The sequence below is a fragment of the Periplaneta americana genome, chromosome 11 (assembly GCF_040183065.1).
Source record: "Periplaneta americana isolate PAMFEO1 chromosome 11, P.americana_PAMFEO1_priV1, whole genome shotgun sequence".
NCBI lineage: Eukaryota > Metazoa > Arthropoda > Insecta > Blattodea > Blattidae > Periplaneta > Periplaneta americana.
Genome location: NC_091127.1, coordinates 165,496,620 through 165,519,918, shown reverse-complemented (window position 1 = coordinate 165,519,918; position 23,299 = coordinate 165,496,620). Strand labels below are relative to the sequence as shown.

The following is a 23,299-nucleotide window of genomic DNA, read 5'->3' as shown; positions in this document are numbered from 1 at the left end:
CCCTGTTCAACCTCAATATCAGGTAGTATCATGATAGTTTCCTACACAAAACTTCAAAACTGCACACTCGTCTAATTTCGCACTTCTCTTGGGTAATTTGACAATAGCAGTCGTTTAATTTTGCAGCAATATAAAACTATTACAAAATAAATTCGTTACATCTGGGAAACAGTAACATCGCAAACTTTTCATTTCAGTATAAGACTGTAACACTTCAAACTAAACCACAACGCAATCGTCGTTAAAATCCCTAATAGCATATTGTACAACCAATAAACTTTAATGTGAATATCGAACATTAAAAGTAACCACAACAAAGAATTCTGTAGGATCGACAAAAATTAATAATATCAACATATGGATCACATAGGTCCTGTTTTGTTTTTAATATATATCAACGATTTACTTAAAATTGACATTGAGAAATATTCTGGTACTCTGTATTCTTATGCTGATGATACTGTGGTTATATTTAGCGGTTCGAGTTGGAATGAAACTTATCAAAATTCTAACAGTGGTATTAATATTATTAAAGAATGGCTGGATGCTCACTTACTTTCTTTGAACGTTTCTAAAACAAAATTAATACCATTTTCATTAACATCACATGGCCTTGAGCAACTAGAAATAAATAATAATAGAAGTACAACAATACATGATTGTAACCTACCTACTTGCTCATGTAACGCTTTGAGTATATCCTCACAAGTTAAATATTTAGGCATTATTATTGACCAACATTTAAAATGGGACAAGCATATCTCCTTCCTGTGTAACAGATTGCGTAAAACAATCCACAAATTTTCCATTCTACGCTCTTATTTACCTGTTTATGTTCTGCGTACTGTGTACTTAGCTCTGTTTCAATCAATAATTCAGTATGGTATTTTAGGTTGGGGAGGAATGGCAAAATCGACTCTCCGTCCTTTAAATCTGCTCCAAAAAAGAATTATCAAAATTTGTCTATATAAACCTTTTGATTACCCAACAAAATTAATTTTTCAGGAATTTGGCGTATCAAATCTAGAACAAATTTATAAACAAAAATTGCTGATTTACTTCCATAAAAACCACAATAAATTTAAATTTGATTCTCATGAATACCATACGAGACAAAACTACAGTTTCTTTCTAAATACTCCCAAATGCCACACAACTGCTGGATTAAAACACAGCAGAAATTTTGGACCCAAAATATATAATACATTAATTAGAGCTTACCCTGAGTTAAGTACACTTAACACACACAGATTTAAGAAACAAATCAGATTAATTATTTAATTGTTTAAGCTAATTGAGTTAAAAATTGTTACTCTAATATTCATGTACTTCTGTATTTTCTATTTGTATATAGACCCTATTATTACATGCTGTATTATTTTACCATTTATTAATGTGATTGTGCTCAATGAACTCTCGTAATTTTGTGATATATTTTGTATAACTGATCTGAACTGCGCCCGAGCACGAGCTTCTGCTCTTTCGGGCTGCAATGCCTAATGTAGCTCAAGTGTATAGAATTAATAAATATTATTATTATTATTATTATTATTATTATTATTATTATTATTATTACACATTAATAACAAAAACAAGAACATATCAATTTGTTGAGCAAATGGCTAAGAAATCATGTAACATTATCTTAGTAACGGTAATAATATTCACCAGTTATGTGTCATATGCATGTGGAATAATTACTAAACCAATAAATTAAACATTACAGTCTAATCTTATTCGAGGCTATAATTAAAAATTCCTTCTGTGTTTGTATTGGATTGGTAGATAAGTTCGTAGATATATATATATTTTTTTTTACTTTCATTCATCTGTTCTCCATGTTTCCATAGCAACCAAGTATTTATTTACGCTACGAATTTATGCACCAATCCAATATTACGATACTTCACGACGATAGCACAGTTTAGTATGTACATTCACGAAGCTTGAGTTGTTGAGAGTACTAGGAACAATAGACTGTGCCGGTACTATTTCGCATTGTCTGTGATGAGGCGATAGTAGCGATCCTAGTGGTTAGCAACTATCTAAAGATGCATATTCCCTATATATTGAGCTTCGTGCCTGTATATACTAGACTGTGACGACAGTATTCATGCTAGGTAACGTATAGGCCTAATTCTTTTTTTTTAATGGGCCTGAATAGGTTAAATTGCTACATTATGTTTAAATGCATATTTACGCCATTTCTAGCTTATACAAGAATTAATTCGTGACAACATAAAACAAGTTAAGCGGTAATCAACAGTTACGGAAGAATACTGCATCAAACAAAATTAAATTAAAAAAAAAAGAGACACGTGAAATAAAGAACGCAGAGAAACTAGCCTGAAAGCCGTGCTGTTTCTAACATAAAATGTTCACGGCCCTCCTCTGTCAGTCATAAAACATTTCCTAATCTTACTCTGTCAGCAACTCGTAAACAGAATTGCACAAGACGAGATGTAACAAGTTACCCCGCTCAACTAGAACAAACATAACCAAAAAAGTGTACAGTCCCTAGAGCAGCCGTGGCGAAAATGCCATCGTGCGCCGAGCCACTGTGTAAGCTGCAACGTGCATAGCACATATGGAGGGAGGCGGACACCCGAAGGGGAAGTGAAGCAACTGTCTGACTTATTAACGGTTTTTCATTTTCCTTACGTCAAACACTTAAATAAAATTATATACAGTACAAGGCTACAAACTAATGTTTAGTACGTGTAACGAAGAAAGAAATGAATAAGAAAATATAGGACACATTATCACAACCTAAAATTAACTGTCTTCAGAATGTGTCTGCGACAGAGTTTCAAAATCAGGAATTATGTCACTTACTGCCAGTCGTAGTTGATCACGAAGGTATTTCTCTGTTAGTCGTGATCTAAATTTGGTTTTTACTATTTTCGTTGTTGAAAATAATTTTTCACAAACGTAAGTTGTAGCGAACATGGCTTCAACAGAGCAAGCGAAAAAACGAAGCTTCGGATATTTATTTTTTGGCAAAGATTTGAAAAGTTCATTTGTCAAGTCCTTACATCTAGCTTTACATTGACATCACATAGTAAATCAGTGAGTTCAAATTGAAGAGCTAACCGCATTATTCGTACATCTACTGAAAAAGGGTCGATGTACAGAGATGATGATGATGATGATGATAATAACACTTAACCTTTTAATGTTTCATGAGTGACATGTAGTATAATGCCGTTTTATGTTATACAACCGTTTTCCTCGTAATACTTGTGAACAAATCATACATTTAATATTCTCATCATACTGACAGCAAAAAAAAAAAAAAAAAAAAAAAATGCGTCCTCCCATCTTACTTGAAACTTTCGTTTTTGTAGAGGTACATGGTTTCGAGAAAGACATTGCGACGATACGCCACTCGCAGGTCAGAGACAAATACAAATGGAACGGAGTTTGACTCCAGTGAGTGAGAGGGTGGGGGTTGAGGGAGGTAGGAAGCAAGAGAAATGCACAGCTATCATTGCGAGCCACAATGTGCTCGTGAGTCACATTTTCACCACAGCTGTACTAGACTGTGACGACAGTATTCATGCTATGTAACGTATAGGCACAGTCTAGTATATACATTCACGAAGCTCAATACGTAGGGAATATGCATCCATAGATAATTGCTAACCACTAGGATCGCTACTATCGCCTCATCACAGACAATGCGAAATAGTACCGGCACAGTATATTGTTCCTAGTACCCTCAACAACTCAAGCTTCGTGATTGTATATACTAGACTGTGGTATAGGTCTAATGCTTATATTTTGAATGGGCCTGAATAGGTCAAAATGCTACATTATGTTTAAATGCATTTATGCCATTTCTAGCTTATACAAGAATTAATTCGACATAAAAGAAAACAAGTTAAGCGGTAATCAATAGTTACGGAAGGACACTGCATCAAACAAAATTAAATTTAAAAAAAGAGAGACACGTGAAATGGAAAACGCAGCGAAACTAGCCGGAAAGCTGTGCTGTTTCTAACATAAAATGTTCACGGCCCTCCTCTGTCAGTCATAAAACATTTCCTAATCTTACTCCGTCAGCAACTCGTAAACAGAATTGCACGGCTAGTCATTGCTTTCAGAAAACACAGAGAAAAATGCACAAGACGTGATGTAACAAGTTACCCCGCTCAACTAAAACAAACATAACCAAAAAGTGTACAGTCCCTAGAGCATCAGCGATGCACCATCTAGAAAGCGTGTTTACAGAGAAAGCAGTATAGAAAAATGAAGTACCGTATCATCATCATCATCATCATTTCTTCTTCTTAGATTTACAGCAATCTGAATACTGTGAGTTACTGTACGTCAGTTGTAGTTGAAGGCTTGAGGAAGAAGCATGTGTGTTCGTTTCGTCAATAACATACTCTGTGTTAAGGCAACGAGGGCTAGAAACGGAGCCTACACGTGTCTTGGATATTGTGACTCACTTTTTTACTATTGCTTTCAGTATTATTTTTTCCAATTTACTACAACCCAAACTATTTTAATTTTCTCGCGGCACATCAACGAACCGTTTGCGGCACACCGGTTGGGAATGGCTGATTTAGATAATACGATTTTACAGCAAATCTTCGTTGTTCACCAGTCCAATGCTTCATGTTTAATAAATTGCAACAATCAGGCTAAACAATGACAATGAATTTAAGCATTAGAATAATCCATGTACTACTAGAATTACTACATTCTGAAATCTGAAAATGCTCACAAATTCCTCTCACCAACGAATTCCTTGTACCAACTTCGTCATTTGTATCATTTCTGCAGCTTCTGTATATTTATCAATAGATCTAATTTTCTTTAAGAAGTCGTTGTTACTTACTATACAAATAGTCAAACATATGTTTCCATGTAAAATGTCGGAAATTAAATTTCACTGAAACAAGACTTTCACAGAATCGATGGTAAATCTAGTCCACGGAATGTAATAACTTGCTTGATAAGTCCACTGCTATTTACAGTTAACAAAATGAAGGATGTATCTGGATAAACAGCGTTTACTGTAATGTTTAACAATCACACACACTGCAACATGCTTCTCACAGCAACACGAAAACAAGACCACCAGAGGACCCGGGTTCAATTCCCGGTCGGGTTGAATTTCCTGGTTAAGGTTTTTTCAGAGTTTTCCCTCAATTGTAAGGCAAATGCCAGTAAATTCGGACCACAACATTCCTGAATATCACCGGTCTCATTAATCACCGAAATCATATTCATAACAAATCAGTAATACATAATTTATACAATCGCCATCTAGTTCACAACACTAAAACCAGTCTCAACAATAGTACACAGGCCTTCGGATTTCACACAGAAGATTAACTCGCGATGTGACCAGACATGTTAAAGCGAGTATAAATAACGGGAGAAAAAAAAATTAAATTTCACTGAAACAAGACTTTCACAGAATCGATGGTAAATCTAGTCCACGGAATGTAATAAGTCCACTGCTATTTACAATTAACAAAATGAAGGATGTATGTGGATAAACAGCGTTTACTGTAATGTTTAACAATCACATACACTGCAACATGCTTCTCACAGCAACACGAGACCAAACGAAACAAAAATGAATACATAACACTTCAAAGACCACCAGAGGAACCGGGTTCAATTCCCGGTCGGGTTGAATTTCCTGGTTAAAGTTTTTTTCAGAGTTTTCCCTCAATTGTAAGGCAAATGCCAGTAAATTCGGACCACAACATTCCTGAATATCACCAGTCTCATTAATCACCGAAATCATATTCATAACAAATCAGTAATACATAATTTATACAATCGCCATCTAGTTCACAACAATAAAACCAGTCTCAACAATAGTACACAGGCCTTCGGATTTCACACAGAAGATTAACTCGCGATGTGACCAGACATGTTAAAGCGAGTACAAATAACGGGAGAAAAAAAAAATACTTCAATATGAAAAATGCGGACAAATTAGACGATTTCCAAAAATATATGCGGACGACTATTTTTATTATCTAAAAAACGGACCTGTCCACATAAATGCTGACATATGGTAACCAGCGAATAGGGATTACAAAGAATGGACACTGAGCGAATTTTCCTGTGTTTTGTTTCTCTGTGCGCCGGCGTTTAGTTCCACTTTCAAGCGCTAGAGGTTAGTGTAATCGAGCACACACTAAAATAATAATTGACAATAGAGTTGAGACACAGGATCCAAACATCGCCTACCTTATTGCATAATCCAGTAACGTTTTGCTTCAAATAAATTCAAGTTAACAGCTTTCCTTATTTCTCAGTGACAAACTAGTTGTAATAATAATTGTTTATATTTTATATATAATAAATTATATTACAAAATAATATAATACATTATAAAATTATGTATCAAATTCGTTTAACATTTGTATACAATATAATGTAGGTATATGGTTTTACTTCTCATAGGAGTTTTGTTTTTCCATTTTCAGCGCTATCAAATCATTACATATTTTAATTGTTGTTCGGGTCCAACGTCTCAGCTCTCATTATAAAGGAACTCTAGAGTCTACACACTATAGTTAATGACGGATTTATTATTTCATCGGTCCAATTTATTTTGAGTATGTAATGTATCTAGATGTATTAATTGTATGTGTTATATTTCCGCTGTGTCGACTGCTAGCTGGTGTGATGTCAGCGCCAACTCCTGGGAGAAAGCAGAATCTCACGCTCAAACTGGTTTCAAGGTCATTGAAATCAGTCCTGCTACGTCAAAGGTACCGACGCGAAGTGTCCATACTTAATTACCTAAACGCTGATATGACCAGACATGTTAAAGCGAGTATAAATAACGAGAGAAAAAAACACCTAAATATGAAAAATGCGGACAAATTAGACGATTTCCAAAAATATATGCGGACGACTATTTTTATTATCTATAAAACGGACATGTCCACATAAATGCTGACATATGGTAACCCTGTGTACTAACAACAACAAAATTAAAATATCCCATTTCTTTGACCCACTCTGTATACTATGTAATTTTAAGTCTTCATAACAACGCACGTAAACAAAAAACAGTGCCACTCCATGCATTACAGCAAATACCTTACTATAATAATACCGGACAGCTAGCAATTTTACGTGCGAACGACGCTAGTGCTGCTACCTACGCGGCCGGTGTGGTGATACTCTTGAAACAAGATGTAATCAACTGCAATGTATATTGTTGCTGGGCTAGTTAATAGTTTTATTAATTAGTGCTGTGTTAAAATGTCAGGGTGTATATGTGCTGTTTATAATTGCTACAAAATTACAGCATTACAAATTGCTCCAAATCGCACTTTCGATTTCCGAGGGATCATAAAACGTGAGTCAACAACATTCTTTAGTAGGCCTAATTCCTTCGTCTTTGTGTTAATAGAGAAATACAAATTAGCTTTTTTATTTAGACCTAATAAATGAATAGAGGTTAAAATGTATCGGAAAATTTAAAGTTTTATCAAATTAAGTTTTTTTTTTTTTTTTTTTTTTTTTTTTTTTTTTTTTTTTTTTTTCCCCACATGCCTTTCCTGATTATTACAAGCATCACATTACTATCAATTTTATCTTTGCAGTTTTCAGCAATGCGTATATAAAGGATTATTGCAAATTCATTCCTAATATCAGGATTGATTTTGTCTCACTAAACCAAAGGAAAATATGTAACAATTAATTACGAAAAGTAATATGAAGTATGCAATACTGTATTTCTCATAATATGCAGCTTTGATATAAGATAATTTTACATTAAATACTATTCAACATTTCTTAAGTGTTTCATATATTACTCTACATTAGTACCTCACCTTTTAAACAAGTCAGAATCCCGCTATGTTAATATTTGTATATGTAGACGTAATTGCATTCCGCTCCGCTAGATGTTAGGGCCGCGATATTTCGCACTCACGCCAATGCTGCTAGTATAAGCTGTCCGGTATTATTATAGTAAGGAATTTCATTACAGCACTGTATCTTCTGACTTTTCTTCCTACGCCCACAAATACTTGATGTATCATCTATACTAATAATAAATCTGTAGCTGAAAATTTTCTGGTAATTTTCGATTTTCCAAAAATAATTGGCCCTAACATATATAATTAACCACCCTGAAACCGAAAATCGCATTTTTGAAATTTTTGTTTGTATGTCTGTCTGTATGTTTGTTACCTTTTTACGCGATAATGGCTGAACCGATTTATATGAAAATTGGAATATAAATTAAGTTCGTTGTAACTTAGATTTTAGGCTATATGGCATTCAAAATACTTTATTTAAAAGGAAGGTTATAAGGGGGCCTGAATTAAATAAATCGAAATATCTCGCTTATTATTGATTTTTGTGAAAAATGTTACATAACAAAAGTTTCTTCAAAAATGGTTTCCGATACGTTTTATTCTTTACAAAATTTTGATAGCACTGATATTTAATGAGATAAATAAGTTTTAAAATTAAAATAACGCCATCTAAGACGGTGCAATGAATTAAGAACAAATGACTTCGTCTATAAGGGGCCTTGGACAACAACAATTGAAACAGGGGCCTTGGACATCAACAGTCGAAAGCTATTAAACAGCTGTGTTTGTATGAAGTAATATCAGAAGCTAAATTAACCGATTTGTATAATTAATTATTATTTCACCATTGGAAAGTGTAGTTTCTCTAGATGGACATAATGCTATAATGTTATTACAGTAACGTCTGAGTAAATCGAGGACAGGTAAGATTAAAATAGCTTGTTATGCACAGAAAATTTGATAGGCTTTTTGTACATTCGTTTTCTGTATTTCTTAAAATAATATTTATGTACACTCATTTTAATCTAAGAGAATTAACGAACAACGAGAGTGTATTGATTTAGTATGCAGTAATAGTACGTTAGCTTAGCAATCCATTATTTTATAATTCAAATTTTAACTATGCTCAATTGAATCGTGTTAAAATACATAAAATATATATGCAATAAATGCAATTAAAAAAATGGGTAATGGGCGAAGCAGATTATCTTGCGCTGTTGTAAAAGTTGTTCCCTGGGTCAAACGTCCTATTTTAATTACGTAATTACTTTATATTTATTTCTAACAGGTGCAGCGGAGCGCACGGGTACGGCTAGTACTACATAATTAGTTACGCCCATTAATCTATTCAATAATATGACAGGTTCAAGTGCAAAAGTACATTTCAGAAACAAGGTTTCCGTTTCAATTCCACTGTACCTTTCGCCTATCTTCATTATAACAGAAGACGATACAGCTTCCTTTTTGAGACAATGCTGCACACCGGGGGTCAAGACAGGATTAGAGAATAAAAAACTGAAATGGAAGAAATAGCGTCTACAGTCCTCCTTTAACATTAGCGCACTCCACTAGAATTTAAAGTGCAATGGCTTATACCTTTATAAAATGAACTGTATTCTCCTTCCCTTTTCATCTTGAGCCGCACAAACCCCGATGACAGGACAAGCGTGAGTTGTTTCTCTGTCGGGTACAAATGACAAAAAAGTGGAGCCGGTCCTCTCATCAAACAGACTCCGTCCTCTGCAACGTGACGTGCACAGCAGAGCGTCTGGCAACACTGCCTGCTACAGTGGGCCATGTGCTTGGAGGGAACCTGCTTCACAGCAGTTCTGTCGATCACCTATCTCACATCACAGTTTAGTATATACAGTCATAAAACCTTGGGATGATTTTTTGCATTTCTCGCGATAGTTTCTAGCCGCTTGTGAGTACTAGGAACAATAGACTGTGCCACTGCCATCGTGATCTAATACAGGCCGTAAGGCAGACCATGTCACTCGCTTAACCCGATCACGAAGGGCGGCGTTTCAACCATGTAAATTAGTTGGAGTGCATAAACAGTAACATATTTTTCTCTAAAATTTAGTGTAATTGCATTAATGAAATTCAAAACATTGATTATGAGACACTCAGACATAATTCACTTGCGAGTTAAGGTGTAATATTATTTTGGCGTGAAAATTACGTTGTTCGTATGTGTAATACCTGCCTTTATTTCGATTACATATTGCGAAATTCTTGTACATTCATTTATGCACAATTCAATAATTTTCAGTTGCACCGCATGGATATTTAGGTATGTTGAAATTATAGGTTATGTTTACTGTACCAGTTGTCCCTTTGTCTAATTTTATTGGTCTCCAATGCCCTGCCATTACGTATGTATGTTATGTCATATGGAAATTATAGGTTATGTTCACTATATTTAACTTATATTATTTTTTATTAAACCTCAAAACAGCTTCCGTTCTAAACTTAAAATGTTGATGCTAACATATTATGTTAACATGTAAAATTCTCTTCACATTAAAATAACACAGTTTTGTAATTATTTCTGCAACATATTATGCAACAAAAAGTAAACGGAACTTATGGATACATTACACTAAATAAAACGTAGCAATGATACGCAATAAAGTTATAATATAATATTTCACTGAGCTCCATGCACTGAAATAGAAAACCCCAACATACATTACGGCCTGGTCTAGATCGAAAAGGCATTGACTGTGCCGTATTTCGCTTTGTTGTGAAAAGTTGTGTAAACTGTGAAATGTTCGTTATCGGTTGTAATAACTGTAAATGGCTAAAATACGATAATTTGAATAATAATATGGGACAAGGAGATGTCCACATCTGTGGAGGAACGGTCAACGCGTCTGGCCGCGAAACCAGGTGGCCCGGGTTCGAATCCCGGTCGGGGCAAGTTACCTGGTTGAGGTTTTTTCCGGGATTTTCCCTCAACCCAATACGAGCAAATGCTGGGTACTTTCGGTGCTGGACCCCGGACTCATTTCACCGGCATTATCACCTTCATTTCATTCAGACGCTAAATAACCTAGATGTTGATACAGCGTCGTAAAATAACTCAATTAAAAAAAACGTTTGTGGTACTATAAATATTGCAAGAAAAAGAGTTCAGAGTTATCCTTCTTCGGAAAGATCCAGGAAGGTGAGTTTATAAAATGTAATATATACTTTATGAAAATAATATATAAACCTTATGTATTTCACATTTCAATAGTGGAAGAAAGGTATTAATTTTTTCAAAAGAATACGATATCGAAAGTACAATACATTTTATCGTCTGCTGGGGAAAGGGTCTGTGATGAGGTGATAGTAGCGATCCTGGTGGTGAGCAACTATCTATGTTTGCATATTTAGTAAGTATTGAGCTTCGTGACTCTATATATTAGACTGTGCTCACACGATGTGCCGAGGGTCGAAACACGGATCCATTGACTACGTCATCAGCGGACGCTTCGCTTGAGCTCGTGAGATTTCCACACAGAAAGCCAAGCCAAGTATTGCTTGGAATGGATTGGAAAATATATTACTCATTAGAAAAAAACGGCAATGTGTAATTTATTTCGCAAATTATGAAATGAGCTCATGTAAAATTGATCGCATTTTCTCAACACACATTTCTGAGTGAATAAACAGCTAATTCATTAATATACACAATAATAATGATTCATGAATATATAAAATGTTCACCTATCGAAGAAGATCATGATTAATTCCATTTTAAACATACAATAATTGAACGCAATGGCGAAGTTATAATACAGAATGATTTACATAGAACACATTTCTTTCTTTATTTCAAAACGAATGATGCTAGCCACAATTTGTTATACCTCAAATGTGGAGTATCTTTAGAACATTACTAACCTCTATAGCAAATGTTGAAAATTCTCTATTTATTCCGCTGTAAATTCACTTAATGACCAGCTTTTAACGTCAAATTAAGCAGGAGTTTTGATTCCCTGTCACGATATGCGCAGATATAGCCTATTAACCTGTTGTATCCTATAGGATACATTGTGAATTCAAGTATTAATTGACGTTTATTTCTGTATGTAATTTAAATACCAACTATATACAATAAAGTTTCGATTAATATTGCAATTAAAATAAATATAATATAACTATGTTTCATGGTAATGATTATGCTGCTATAAACTTGACTGCAATAAATGAAATTTCAGTTTTTATTTTCAAACTTCCGTTAAATGACAAAACAACTTCATATTACGTATATAATTTTGCACAAATGAATATCTATATTAAAAGTTTTAGTAATTAACAATCTCTCCTTGATACTGCCCTTGATCATTTTGGTGCTATTCATAGACATTTCGCAGCACGCGCTACGAGCGTACTAAGCTAGCCCCGGCTATCCACTGGTTACTAGTACAGAATTCAAATCATATCCTATCGCTAACACTGGCTTATGAATACGGCCCGAAATGTTCCAGGTAAGCCAGAGATGAAGGCAAGCCGGAGAAAATGAAACGGAGAGACTGGATGAAACAGTGCCACACATGCCTGAGACTCAGACTCGAAGATTGAGCGTGTATAATGAAGAATGATTTGTTGTATTGTAATATAAATTGCCTTGTGTAATCCATACCATTTTTATCTTTCAATGTATGTTTAGAAAATTGTAGTTTTGCATGAGAAACTTAATTCGAATTAAGTTTATTTGTACTGGTATTATATTGTATGTTTGTCATTTTTCTTGTACTGACGATGTCAAGAATGCTTGTAATTCTATCAGTTAATAAAGATCTGATCTAATCAACACAGTCTTATAATCTTTACTTATGTAGACAGGTAATTAAAATTAATTCGTTTCCTCACTCTGTGTTGTCATAGATGTACGCCTACGTAACTTCGATCACAAAACACAGTCACTTCATTCTTGACGGTAATGACTGCTACAGATTAGAGAAGGAATATTTGCGGATCAGGCTATTCCCTTCATGCTCCCCCAGCCCACGTTCTATCCCTATTAATCTCTAAAGCAACCTTAAGGAGTTACATCTGAAATCATGTGCACCCAAAAGAGCCTGAATCTTCTCGTGTAAAACTAAGAGAACTCTACTGTATATAGTCAAAGCAGAAATAGAAAGCTGACGTAATAAACTGCTCTAAAATATTACACAAAGTAATCTTATGAGTTAAAGAAAATAATTCTGAACTCCGATACCGATACAATTTTCGCCCTGATCGAGGAAGCAACACGCAAACTTCTTCTCCATGTAAAAATTCACCTCTAGAAGCAATCATTCTAGTATAGCAAAGTTACCATTATAGAGCAAAATCGACTGACCGAACAACTAACACAAGCCAGCCATCTGTAAGATTTTCACTATTGTAATCGCCCATTTAATAACATTAAAGAGGTAATTAATACTGGTTACATTATAAACAGGCGCGCGCGCACGCACGCACGAAAAACACACACACACACACGCACGCACGCGCGCACACACACACACACACAAAAATTCATCACTTCACTATATTCTACTGGGTGTTCATTTCAAAGTGTGTCATGACGTCACTGTTGTGAGTCGGCGATTTTAAGCGAGTTTCAGCTTTTATGTCAGAAAAGTTGCCTATTATTCAAGACGTTCAATCTGAACTTGAGAACATGTACGGTATAACTTGAATGTCGTAGCAACAGATGGCGGTCTGTAAAGTCTGTGTGCTACCATAACCTCTTTCGAACTGTGTTTTGCGCGGGCAAGTCGTACGCAGGGTATTTGTTATCATCGATTGCGTACGGCAACATTCCACAACACAAATCAAATGCTCCGTGTCCATGTTGACCGTCGAAATTAATGTCAACAAATACGTAGGTAATCGTCTTAACCCTCTCCCCATATCCCGACAGTAAGAAAAAAAAAACTCACTTCAGTACGTGTTTCAAACAGTTCACATTCTTGCCACTACTGGCGTTACCGTACGTATCGGTAAGTAATCTTCAGAATGAACGCCGTACTTGCTAGGCAACTTCTCTCGCATTTAGATAATACGCCTCTGCGGAAGTGTAGGAAGATTGAATTCTCTAGGCTCATCGGATAGCCACATGACGACATACAGCGAGCCATGACACATTTTGAACTGAACACCCAGTATGGTAAGAATATCTCTCACGAAACAGAAATATAAAAAAAAAAAAAGACACTCTGGAATGTCATCTAAAGGGCAGACGAATTTCGAGGTCCAAAATGTTCTACCGTTTTCCAACCACAACAGAAACAAAATATTGGGTGATAGAGAAATTAATGAGAAGATCATAATCAGAGGGTCTAGAACCCAATACTAAAAAAGAAGAAGAAAAAATAAAAAAGCTAAACTTTCCTGTGTCTAATACACGGATTCAAAACATGAATCAAATGTAGAAGTCATTTAACATACTGAACTCAAAAGAGGATCCGAGAAAAATAATATTTTGCACAGGACTTCAAGATTTTAGCATTACTACTCACAAAATAAATAATCTGTATATGATTGCTTTATGTGTGTCCTCCACATGGCCTGATCTCACACATACACAGTTTAAACATTCTGAAGTTGGAACATTTATTTCATCTGTCATGTTGCATGGCTGCAAACTATACAAACGTAAATTAATATTTTAACTCAATTTTAAATTAGTTTCATGTTGTTGTAACACAGTAGAACCCCATTTAAACAAACCTCTGAGCGATTACTTTTATTTTCCTTAAAAAGGATTTTCCTTAAAGGGGGTTTATGAAGTGGGAAGGAAAGGCTAAAATAACTAGTACTAACTTGTGTGTTACATACCAAACATTATAATTATTTAATTAGGTCTACAATTGAAGACTTCATCCGAATAACGGCGTATACCATTATACACCCGTTTTCCGATCATCAAAGGATTAGATAGTTGAATGCGTATAGTACACTGTAGCAAATTTTCGTAAGTCTAGCTTCAATACGTGACACAGGACACAATGTTACTGTTTACGTTGAACGAGTGAACGCACCTACTACAGTGGCAGTCACATGTTGTTGCAAGCCGTACTGTAGTAGGCTAGTATTCTATGTTTAGGCTTACTTCAGGTTGTCAGTTGCAGCAGTGAATCATGACCGAAAATATGGGAAAAAAGGAAGCTTGTGAAGAAAACTAAATGAAAAACCGAACAAATAAAAATAAATGGAAACAGTGGCAAGTCATAGACAAGTTGTACAGGCAAGGAAATGGAAAAGAAGTCATTACACCAGTAAGAACATGATATATGAAAATGTGTACAGACGAAATTTCAAAGGACGATCAACTCTCTATTTTCAAACTCTTTTGCGACATGGGTTCGAAATTAGAACAATATAATTTTATTACTTCTTGCCTTGAAAGAGTGAATCTAAAAACTAAGAAACTTCAATCATTCAAGAATAGGGACAATGTTTGGAAAGATAGTGTTTTCTGTAATAGAAGTAAAAAAATTGATATTGTTAAAACGTTCTATTGAGTCTACTGAAAATTTCAGAGAAACGAATAACAACAGTTCAGAATAAACTGGTTTCAAGCGACATCAGTGATAAAATGGATACACACTTAAATCGTCCTCATACAATAATGATGCAAAAGTATAAACAACTGCAATACACTACATCAGGGGTATTTTCAGCTTGAACCTCATAATCTACATCATTTGTTTCCTTCAAGATTTGGATTGAAGTAACACAGCTGAAACTTTTTGAGTCCAACACAAATGAAACCCTCCAAGGCGGAGGACTGAAGAGATCTCTTACATTTTTAGATGAAGATGGCCAAATTTGGCTGAACTCAACGCTGAATAAAGTCCGGACATCATCACACAATGGTGAAGATGACTAGCAACAATAGTGATGATGTATAAAGAAGAAAAAGACATAAAGACAAGAAACCCATAAACTAAAAATGTAATGTTATTTTGTAGGCCTACTTGTGTAATTAGTCAATATTTTTATTTAGTATATTATGGTAAATGTATATTTTATTTTGTTGAATTTATTTTATTTTACTTTTTAAGACAAAATTATTTATAAAGTACGAGATGTTCCCATATATAATTAATTTTCATGCAAGGTTAGATACCTAGAACATCAGAATAATTAAATACAGTACTAAAACATACTGTCGCCGGAAAAAGGGCGTATACAAAGTTTCATATTATATTTATCTACTAATAGCAGAACATACTATTTGCTGTTATGTTTCAATAATTTTATTTTAAATATTCTCGAAACTATTTAACAGTAATGAAAAACTTTTTCGACGCAACTATGATGAACCTGACAGCTTACAAACATTGAAATTAGTTTATTCAGAACTGAATTTTGATGTATACACCCTCAATTATTATTTACAGTACATTTCATTGTAATTTTTTCTAACTCTTCAAATGGTGAATGTTTTTTTGTTTGGTTAAACCTGAACCACAATGAAAATAGACATTGAAATTTTCTTCTTTCTTCTTCATTATTCTCTATAATGAAGTAGCTAGCAAACCATGCTTTTTTGTCATATGCGATAGTTTTATTTGACAGTCATTATTTTCACTTTCCGTCAGATAGTTAATTTTTTATATTTAGTCACCATTATAATGATTCATAAACAGCATAAACTAACAACAAAACTGGAAACAGCAGCCACACATCTCGCGAGAACAAAACAACCACTCGGTGAAAGCAACGCAAAATTAGACTGTAGAGAACGATAAAGAATAATGTTGCAGCGTGGAGCAGCATTACCACAGTCTACTATATACAGTCGCGAAGCTCAATATGTAGTAAAAATGCAAACATGGGTAGTTGCCCACCACTAGGATCGCTACTATCGCCTCATCATCGCAGATCTCTCTCCTAGCAGCCGACAAAATATGTTACACTTTCGTTGTCGTGTTCTTTTGGAAAAATTAACACCTTCCTTCCATTATTGAAATATTAAATGCATAAAGTTAATTTATTATTTTAATGAAGTATATTAAATTCCACCATAAACTCGAAGATACCTGCAAGAAATAAGTTAATATAATTTTTGTTTGTGCAAAACGAACTGAAACTTACTATAATAGCTTCACTCATTCAAGATTATAGCGATAATGAACTATGAAACCGATAAATATTAATTTGCATTTCTTTACAACAATAATAATGGAAATATGAATTAATGGAGTAACTTACGTGTACCGGTACTTGTAGTGTAGGCTTACGTAGTTAACAAAGTGGGATGAGGTTAAGCAATAATAATCACACCACAATTGGAAATAAAACGTGATCAATAAATTTTATTGTAACAGACTTTTTCTGCGTGTCTAGTAAAGCAACAAATAAAAATAACAACAAAATTGACAGCTATAATTAGAAACATATCCTTTGAAGAAAAAAGTAGGCCTAAGCAATAATAATCCCACCAGAATTGAAAATAAACCGTGATCAATAAATTTCATTACAAAAAAAAAACTTAATTTTTCTACGTCTTTAGTAAAATAACACATAAAAATAATAACAAAATTAAGAGCTACAATTAAAAATATATCTTCTGAAAAAAAAGTACACCTAACCTTTATTTCTCTGGAAATTTAGCAGCCTAAGTAACAGAACTTTAACCGGTATCTAATGTCCTTTCGGTTAGATTGAAACATTCCATTGTGAAATTTAAGGATATAATGTATTCTAACAGTCACAGAGAACTTCAAAATTAAGAGTTTTGTTTCTGCACAGCATTCTTGTGGAAACCCAGGAACCTTTCTGAATCTTTCGGAAATCGGAAAAAGGATAACTCTGGCCTCTTTCTCTTACTGTTGCTACAATTTATAGCACTACAAACGTCTCCTCCTTGTCCCATATTATTATTCCAATTATTATATTTTAGCCATTAACATTTTCATTACAACCAATAACGAACATTTCACAAGCATCAATGTGAAATACGCAACGAGCTAGCACTCGACAGAAATACGACACAGTCCAAAGTCGACCATGGACAGTCTATTGTTTCTAGTTGCTAACAGCTTGGAGCGCTTTATCACGAGATTTGCAAAAAAACACCTCAAGCTTCGCGACTGTATATAGTAGACTGTGGTATTACTATGGATTGAGATGCACTATCGAATATGCTGGTACTGTCGATTATTGAAAGTCGATTCGATATTTCGGGCTTCACTGTCACAAAATCCACTTGAAAAGTATTCCTTAAAAGAGGGATTTTCCTTAAACAGTTTTCTTAAAAGCAGGAATTAATTATATTATTCTTATTGTAATTCAGCTAGGACTTAACAGATTATTCCTTAAAAACAGAAACGTTAAAATGGGGGCTTACTGTAATTTTAAGCTATAATACCAGTTCGTGAGCGATTCGTGAAAAACAAGAAATTCACTAAATATTATTATAGTTAAAACTGTTATATGCGAGATGATTCTGTTAATGCTGTGAAAATGACCCCTCAATGAATTAGGTACCAATTATCATCTTGATCTTTGCTGGCTTGGAGGTGTAAAATAATTAAGTAATAATATATTCTTGTAATAATTTACATTTGGATGAATATAATAGGTTTCCTTAAGGTGCAGTATTACTATCTGAAGATTGAATCCTCTTTCAATAAAATAATGTAGGTACAAAGTTTGAGGTGCACTGCTTATATGACAGTACCAGTATAAAATATAAAAGAAACAAGACATATTGTCACTTCAACATAAACAAATCTCATTTTAAAATCTTTCTAAATGTCCCAAAAAGGGACAATAATCGCATTCATGTAGGTTTACTCAATTCAAAGAACATTTCAGAGGAGGAAAGTATAATTAGTGAAGATTTGGGCAATATGTGAATCGAAATCACTACGAAACTGACCAGTGCCTGCTCTGGCTACCCACTTACTTACTTACTGGCTTTTAAAGAACCCGGAGGTTCATTGCCGCCCTCACATAAGCCCGTCATTGGTCCCTATCCTGAGCAAGATTAATCCATTCTCTATCATCATATCCCACCTCCCTCAAATCCATTTTAATATTATCTTCCCATCTACGTCTCGGCCTCCCTAAAGGTCTTTTTCCCTCTGGCCTCCCAACTAACACTCTATATGCATTTCTTGATTCGCCCATACGTGCTACATGCCCTGTCCATCTCAAACGTCTGGATTTAATGTTCCTAATTATGTCAGGTGAAGAATACAATGCGTGCAGTTCTGTGTTGTGTAACTTTCTCCATTCTCCTGTAACTTCATCCCTCTTAGCCCCAAATATTTTCCTAAGCACCTTATTCTCAAACACCCTTAATCTCTGTTCCTCTCTCAAAGTGAGAGTCCAAGTTTCACAACCATACAGAACAACCGGTAATATAACTGTTTTATAAATTCTAACTTTCACATTTTTCGACAGCAGACTGGATGATAAAAGCTTCTCAACCGAATAATAACACGCATTTTCCCATATTTATTCTGTGTTTAATATCCTCCCGAGTATCATTTATATTTGTTACTGTTGCTCCAAGATATTTGAATTTTTCCACCTCTTCAAAGGATAAATTTCTAATTTTTATATTTCAATTTCGTACAATATTCTCGTCACGAGACATAATCATATACTTTGTCTTTTCGGGATTTACTTCCAAACCTACCTCCTTACTTGCTTCCAGTAAAATTCCCGTGTTTTTTCTTATCATTTGTGGATTTTCTCCTAACATATTCACGTCATCCGCATAGACAAGAAGCTGATGTAACCCGTTCAATTCCAAACCCTCTCTGTTATCCTGGACTTTCCTAATGGCATATTCTAGAGCAAAGTTAAAAAGTAAAGGTGATAGTGCATCTCCTTGCTTTAGCCCACAGTGAATTGGAAACGCACCTGACAGAAACTGACCTATACGAACTCTGCTGTACGTTTCACTGAGACACACTATTATATAGATTTACTCAATTAAAAAGAATAATTCATAGGGGAAAAGTACAATTGAAGATTTGGGTAACAAGTGAATTGAAATCACTACAAAAGTCACCGGTACCTGCTCTGGCTACTCGCTACGTGTTAAAATGCTAGACTTCACTTACCCTGCCAACATGGTGTAGAGAAGAATTCCCAGAGACCAGATGTCGCAGGCAGCATCATAGCCTTGCCGTTTTAGAACCTCTGGAGCCACAAAATTGGCTGTGTAACACGGTGTCATGAGAAGGCCATTTTCTGCTCGTAGCTGCTTGGCAAACCCAAAGTCACAGATGCGTAATGACTCCGGATTCCCTGATTCCGTGGCATATAGGATATTTGATGGTTTCAAATCCCGATGGACAACCTGAGAAACACAATTCAAATAATGCATTATTTTTTTTGGTTATTTAACGACGCTGTATCAACTACTAGGTTATTTAGCGTCGATGAGATTGGTGATAGCGAGATGATATTTGGCGAGATAAGGCCGAGGATTCGCCATAGATTACCTTGCATTCACATTACGGTTGGGGAAAACCTCGGAAAAAACCCAACCAGGTAATCAGCCCAAGCGGGGATCGAACCCGCGCCCGGACGCAACTTCAGATCGGCAGGCAAGTGCCTTAACCGACTGAGCCACGCCGGTGGCAAATAATGCATTATACTGGGAAAAGTTTTAAGTATAAACATACAGAAATTGTGCAATGCTTTCCATAACTGCATTCATTTGGAAGGCATTTACTTCATAACTTGGCTCAAATTTTCTTGAGTTCAATTTTATTATTTTCTAAAACGAACGGTATCAAAAGCAAATCGAGTGCGATTTTCACTTGATCGGTGTTTTGAGACTAAGCTCATGTGATCTTCATTAAGATAATGGCAAACTAGTGAAGAGGAAGAGATGTTAGAAATATTCAGCACGCCATTAAAATGAATTCTAATTTATATATCTATTTACAAAAGCAGCGCAAAATCTTCTTTCTTCAGTTTTAGCAAAAAACAATTGATACTCTGTTAGATTTTGAGTGAGAAGGAAGCTATGCAATAAACGAAGAGCATGGTTTCAAAACGTGTTTTCTCAATTTTTAAAAAAATTGAACATTCAGCATTTTTTCTACAATCTTTGACAGCAAAACTAAAATATGCAAAGATAATGTAACAAAACTAATTTTCTCTCATCTTAATATGATGTTAAAAAAAGGAAATGATGCTCGGAGAAGACCAGACTTTCTTATACTTCAGGAAGCAAATACTAAAATGGAGAAAACTCATTTTGAAACGATACTCTTCAAACACAGTTAATATTAGATCAATAATAGCTCGTCTCACATTCTTAATATACAGGATACATTTTAGTATCAAAATATAGAGGAGCCATATGAAATTTCAAAAGGAGGGTTGGGGGAGTGAGGGGTGACACCTAGAATGCAATGAACACTGGTTTTGAACTTTCCCCTGAATATCCAAATTGACGTATTTTTTGTTTAAATTAAAATAATTTAAATAAATAATTGTTTAAACTGGGAAGTTTTGAAATGAAAGCCCAGTACATTTCATAGTCTATTTTTTTTTATTGGGTTATTTTACGACGCTGTATCAACATCTAGGTTATTTAGCGTCTGAATGAAATGAAGGTGATAATGCCGGTGAAATGAGTCCGGGGTCCAGCACCGAAAGTTACCCAGCATTTGCTCGTATTGGGTTGAGGGAAAACCCCTGAAAAAACCTCAACCAGGTAACTTGTCCCGACTGGGATTCGAACCCGGGCCTCCTGATTTTCATAGTCTATAACATATTATGTTACTTGACAAATAAAATGGCATACATAATATCAAATAAAGCAAATCCAAACAGACAACCAAGCATAGTAAAGCAATGTTGTTTATTGCCATTGCAGTCAAATATACAGGGGTGGGTGGAACCTACAAATTTACCCTCCACTGTGAGTTTGTCGTTGCTGACCATTATTCTAAGATCAGTACAACTTTTTCTTAAAATATACAAAGAGATTTATGAAGTTATACTGCCCCTCATATTCCTGAAGTAGTCTCTAGCTAAATGATTTGTCTACACGAACATGGGACTGACTGGATGCTTAAGAATACTCATGGAACTATTGACTGGCACATCGCTATGAACCAAACTATGTAGGTTGTCTTTGTCTATGTGTAATGTTACTACATACAGCTAGACGACACACTTGTAATGCAAAGTCAGAGCATCAAGCAATTGGTCCGCATCATCTCTGAAGACCGACTAGACATGTGGTTCACACATGTGCGTCATGTGAATCAGAAGTATATTTTTTAATCTATGGTAACGGTAAATATCACTTTGAACAAAGTGAATGAATATTTTGCAACTCATTTTGAATAATTTTTCAGAAAAGTTTATGATATACAATACAAAGATTTATTTTCAGTCAATGACTTTACTTTCTATATGTGTAAGGTACAAGTCCTTATATTACATAATTTAATACTGTATTAACGTTTTCGTCGGTCATGCTGACATCATCAGATACGACTTTTTATGCTACAATATCATCCCTAAATAAGTACATGTGCCTCTACAATCAAAAATACAATATGCATTAATAAACATAAAACATAGTAAAACAACATGGTTTGGGGACATCAATATTTCTTTTCTTATGTAAATGTACCCTTATTGTCAATTAGTTAAAAACACAAACGTGTGATTACAATGCATATACATATATAAAATTGCAGGTTTTCACTACACGCCTTTACTGTGTCCAAAAGATATATGTACATCATAATGTATGAGTTAAGACAGTGGCGGTTCCTAGGGGGAGGGAAGAGAGGAACGTCCTCACATTTTCTTGTTTTGAAAGTAAATACCAAATAAAATATGTGCCTTGAAATTCAAGGAAGATTCGATAATTTTTAAGTTCACAGCTATAAGAAAACCTCGGTTCATCGAGTTTTTAACGACGCGCGCTCATGTGCTGTAGAAAACTGTGAGAAAGATGCGAGATTGTCTGTGTAGAGGAAAGGCACTCCATTCCTCCTCTACTGCAGTTAACACACATTGACAACAGCGCACTAGCGGCCAGAGAAAGAAGCAGAGTTTTAAAGCGAGTAAATGAACGGAGAGGGAGGAGATCGTCCTCTGAATCAGCGCATGGGCGGGAAATAGAAACCGACTGGTTGTGCAGCAAGCTCGCTACCGCTGCCACCTAACGATGTTGCATTCAACCAGACTATAACGCATCTAGGAGGAGACACAATAAAAACAGTTTTAACGGAACGCTATGAAAGACACCATGTAAACTTCTTTTTTAATTATAAGTCAAAAATATTATTCATTGCACTTTATATAGGCTACTATTCATGGTTTGAAACTTTCGTGGATATTTGAAAGTTAAAGTCGGGTTTATGTAAAACAAAGAGGAAGTAGTTTTACGTAGTTGGCCCCTGAAATTCACTACTATTCAGTGTTTACTAGACAGGGCAACAGCCAAGTTGTCAGTTTTGTACAAATATATTTGAAATTGAAAGTAGGTACTCTAAACTACATAA

The 23,299-nt window shown here is 34.9% G+C and overlaps 1 protein-coding gene across 9 annotated transcripts in view; it reads right to left on the bottom strand.

Annotated features, from left to right (window-relative positions):
- S6kII (Ribosomal protein S6 kinase II) overlaps nt 1-23,299 on the bottom strand; it is a 998,109-nt gene that overhangs the window by 81,809 nt on the left and 893,001 nt on the right. For all 9 annotated transcript variants that reach the window (XM_069840437.1, XM_069840436.1, XM_069840442.1 and 6 more), the window contains one exon: nt 19,880-20,118. In XM_069840437.1, coding sequence (XP_069696538.1) covers nt 19,880-20,118 — 239 coding nt within the window. The remainder of the gene's footprint in view (nt 1-19,879; nt 20,119-23,299) is intronic.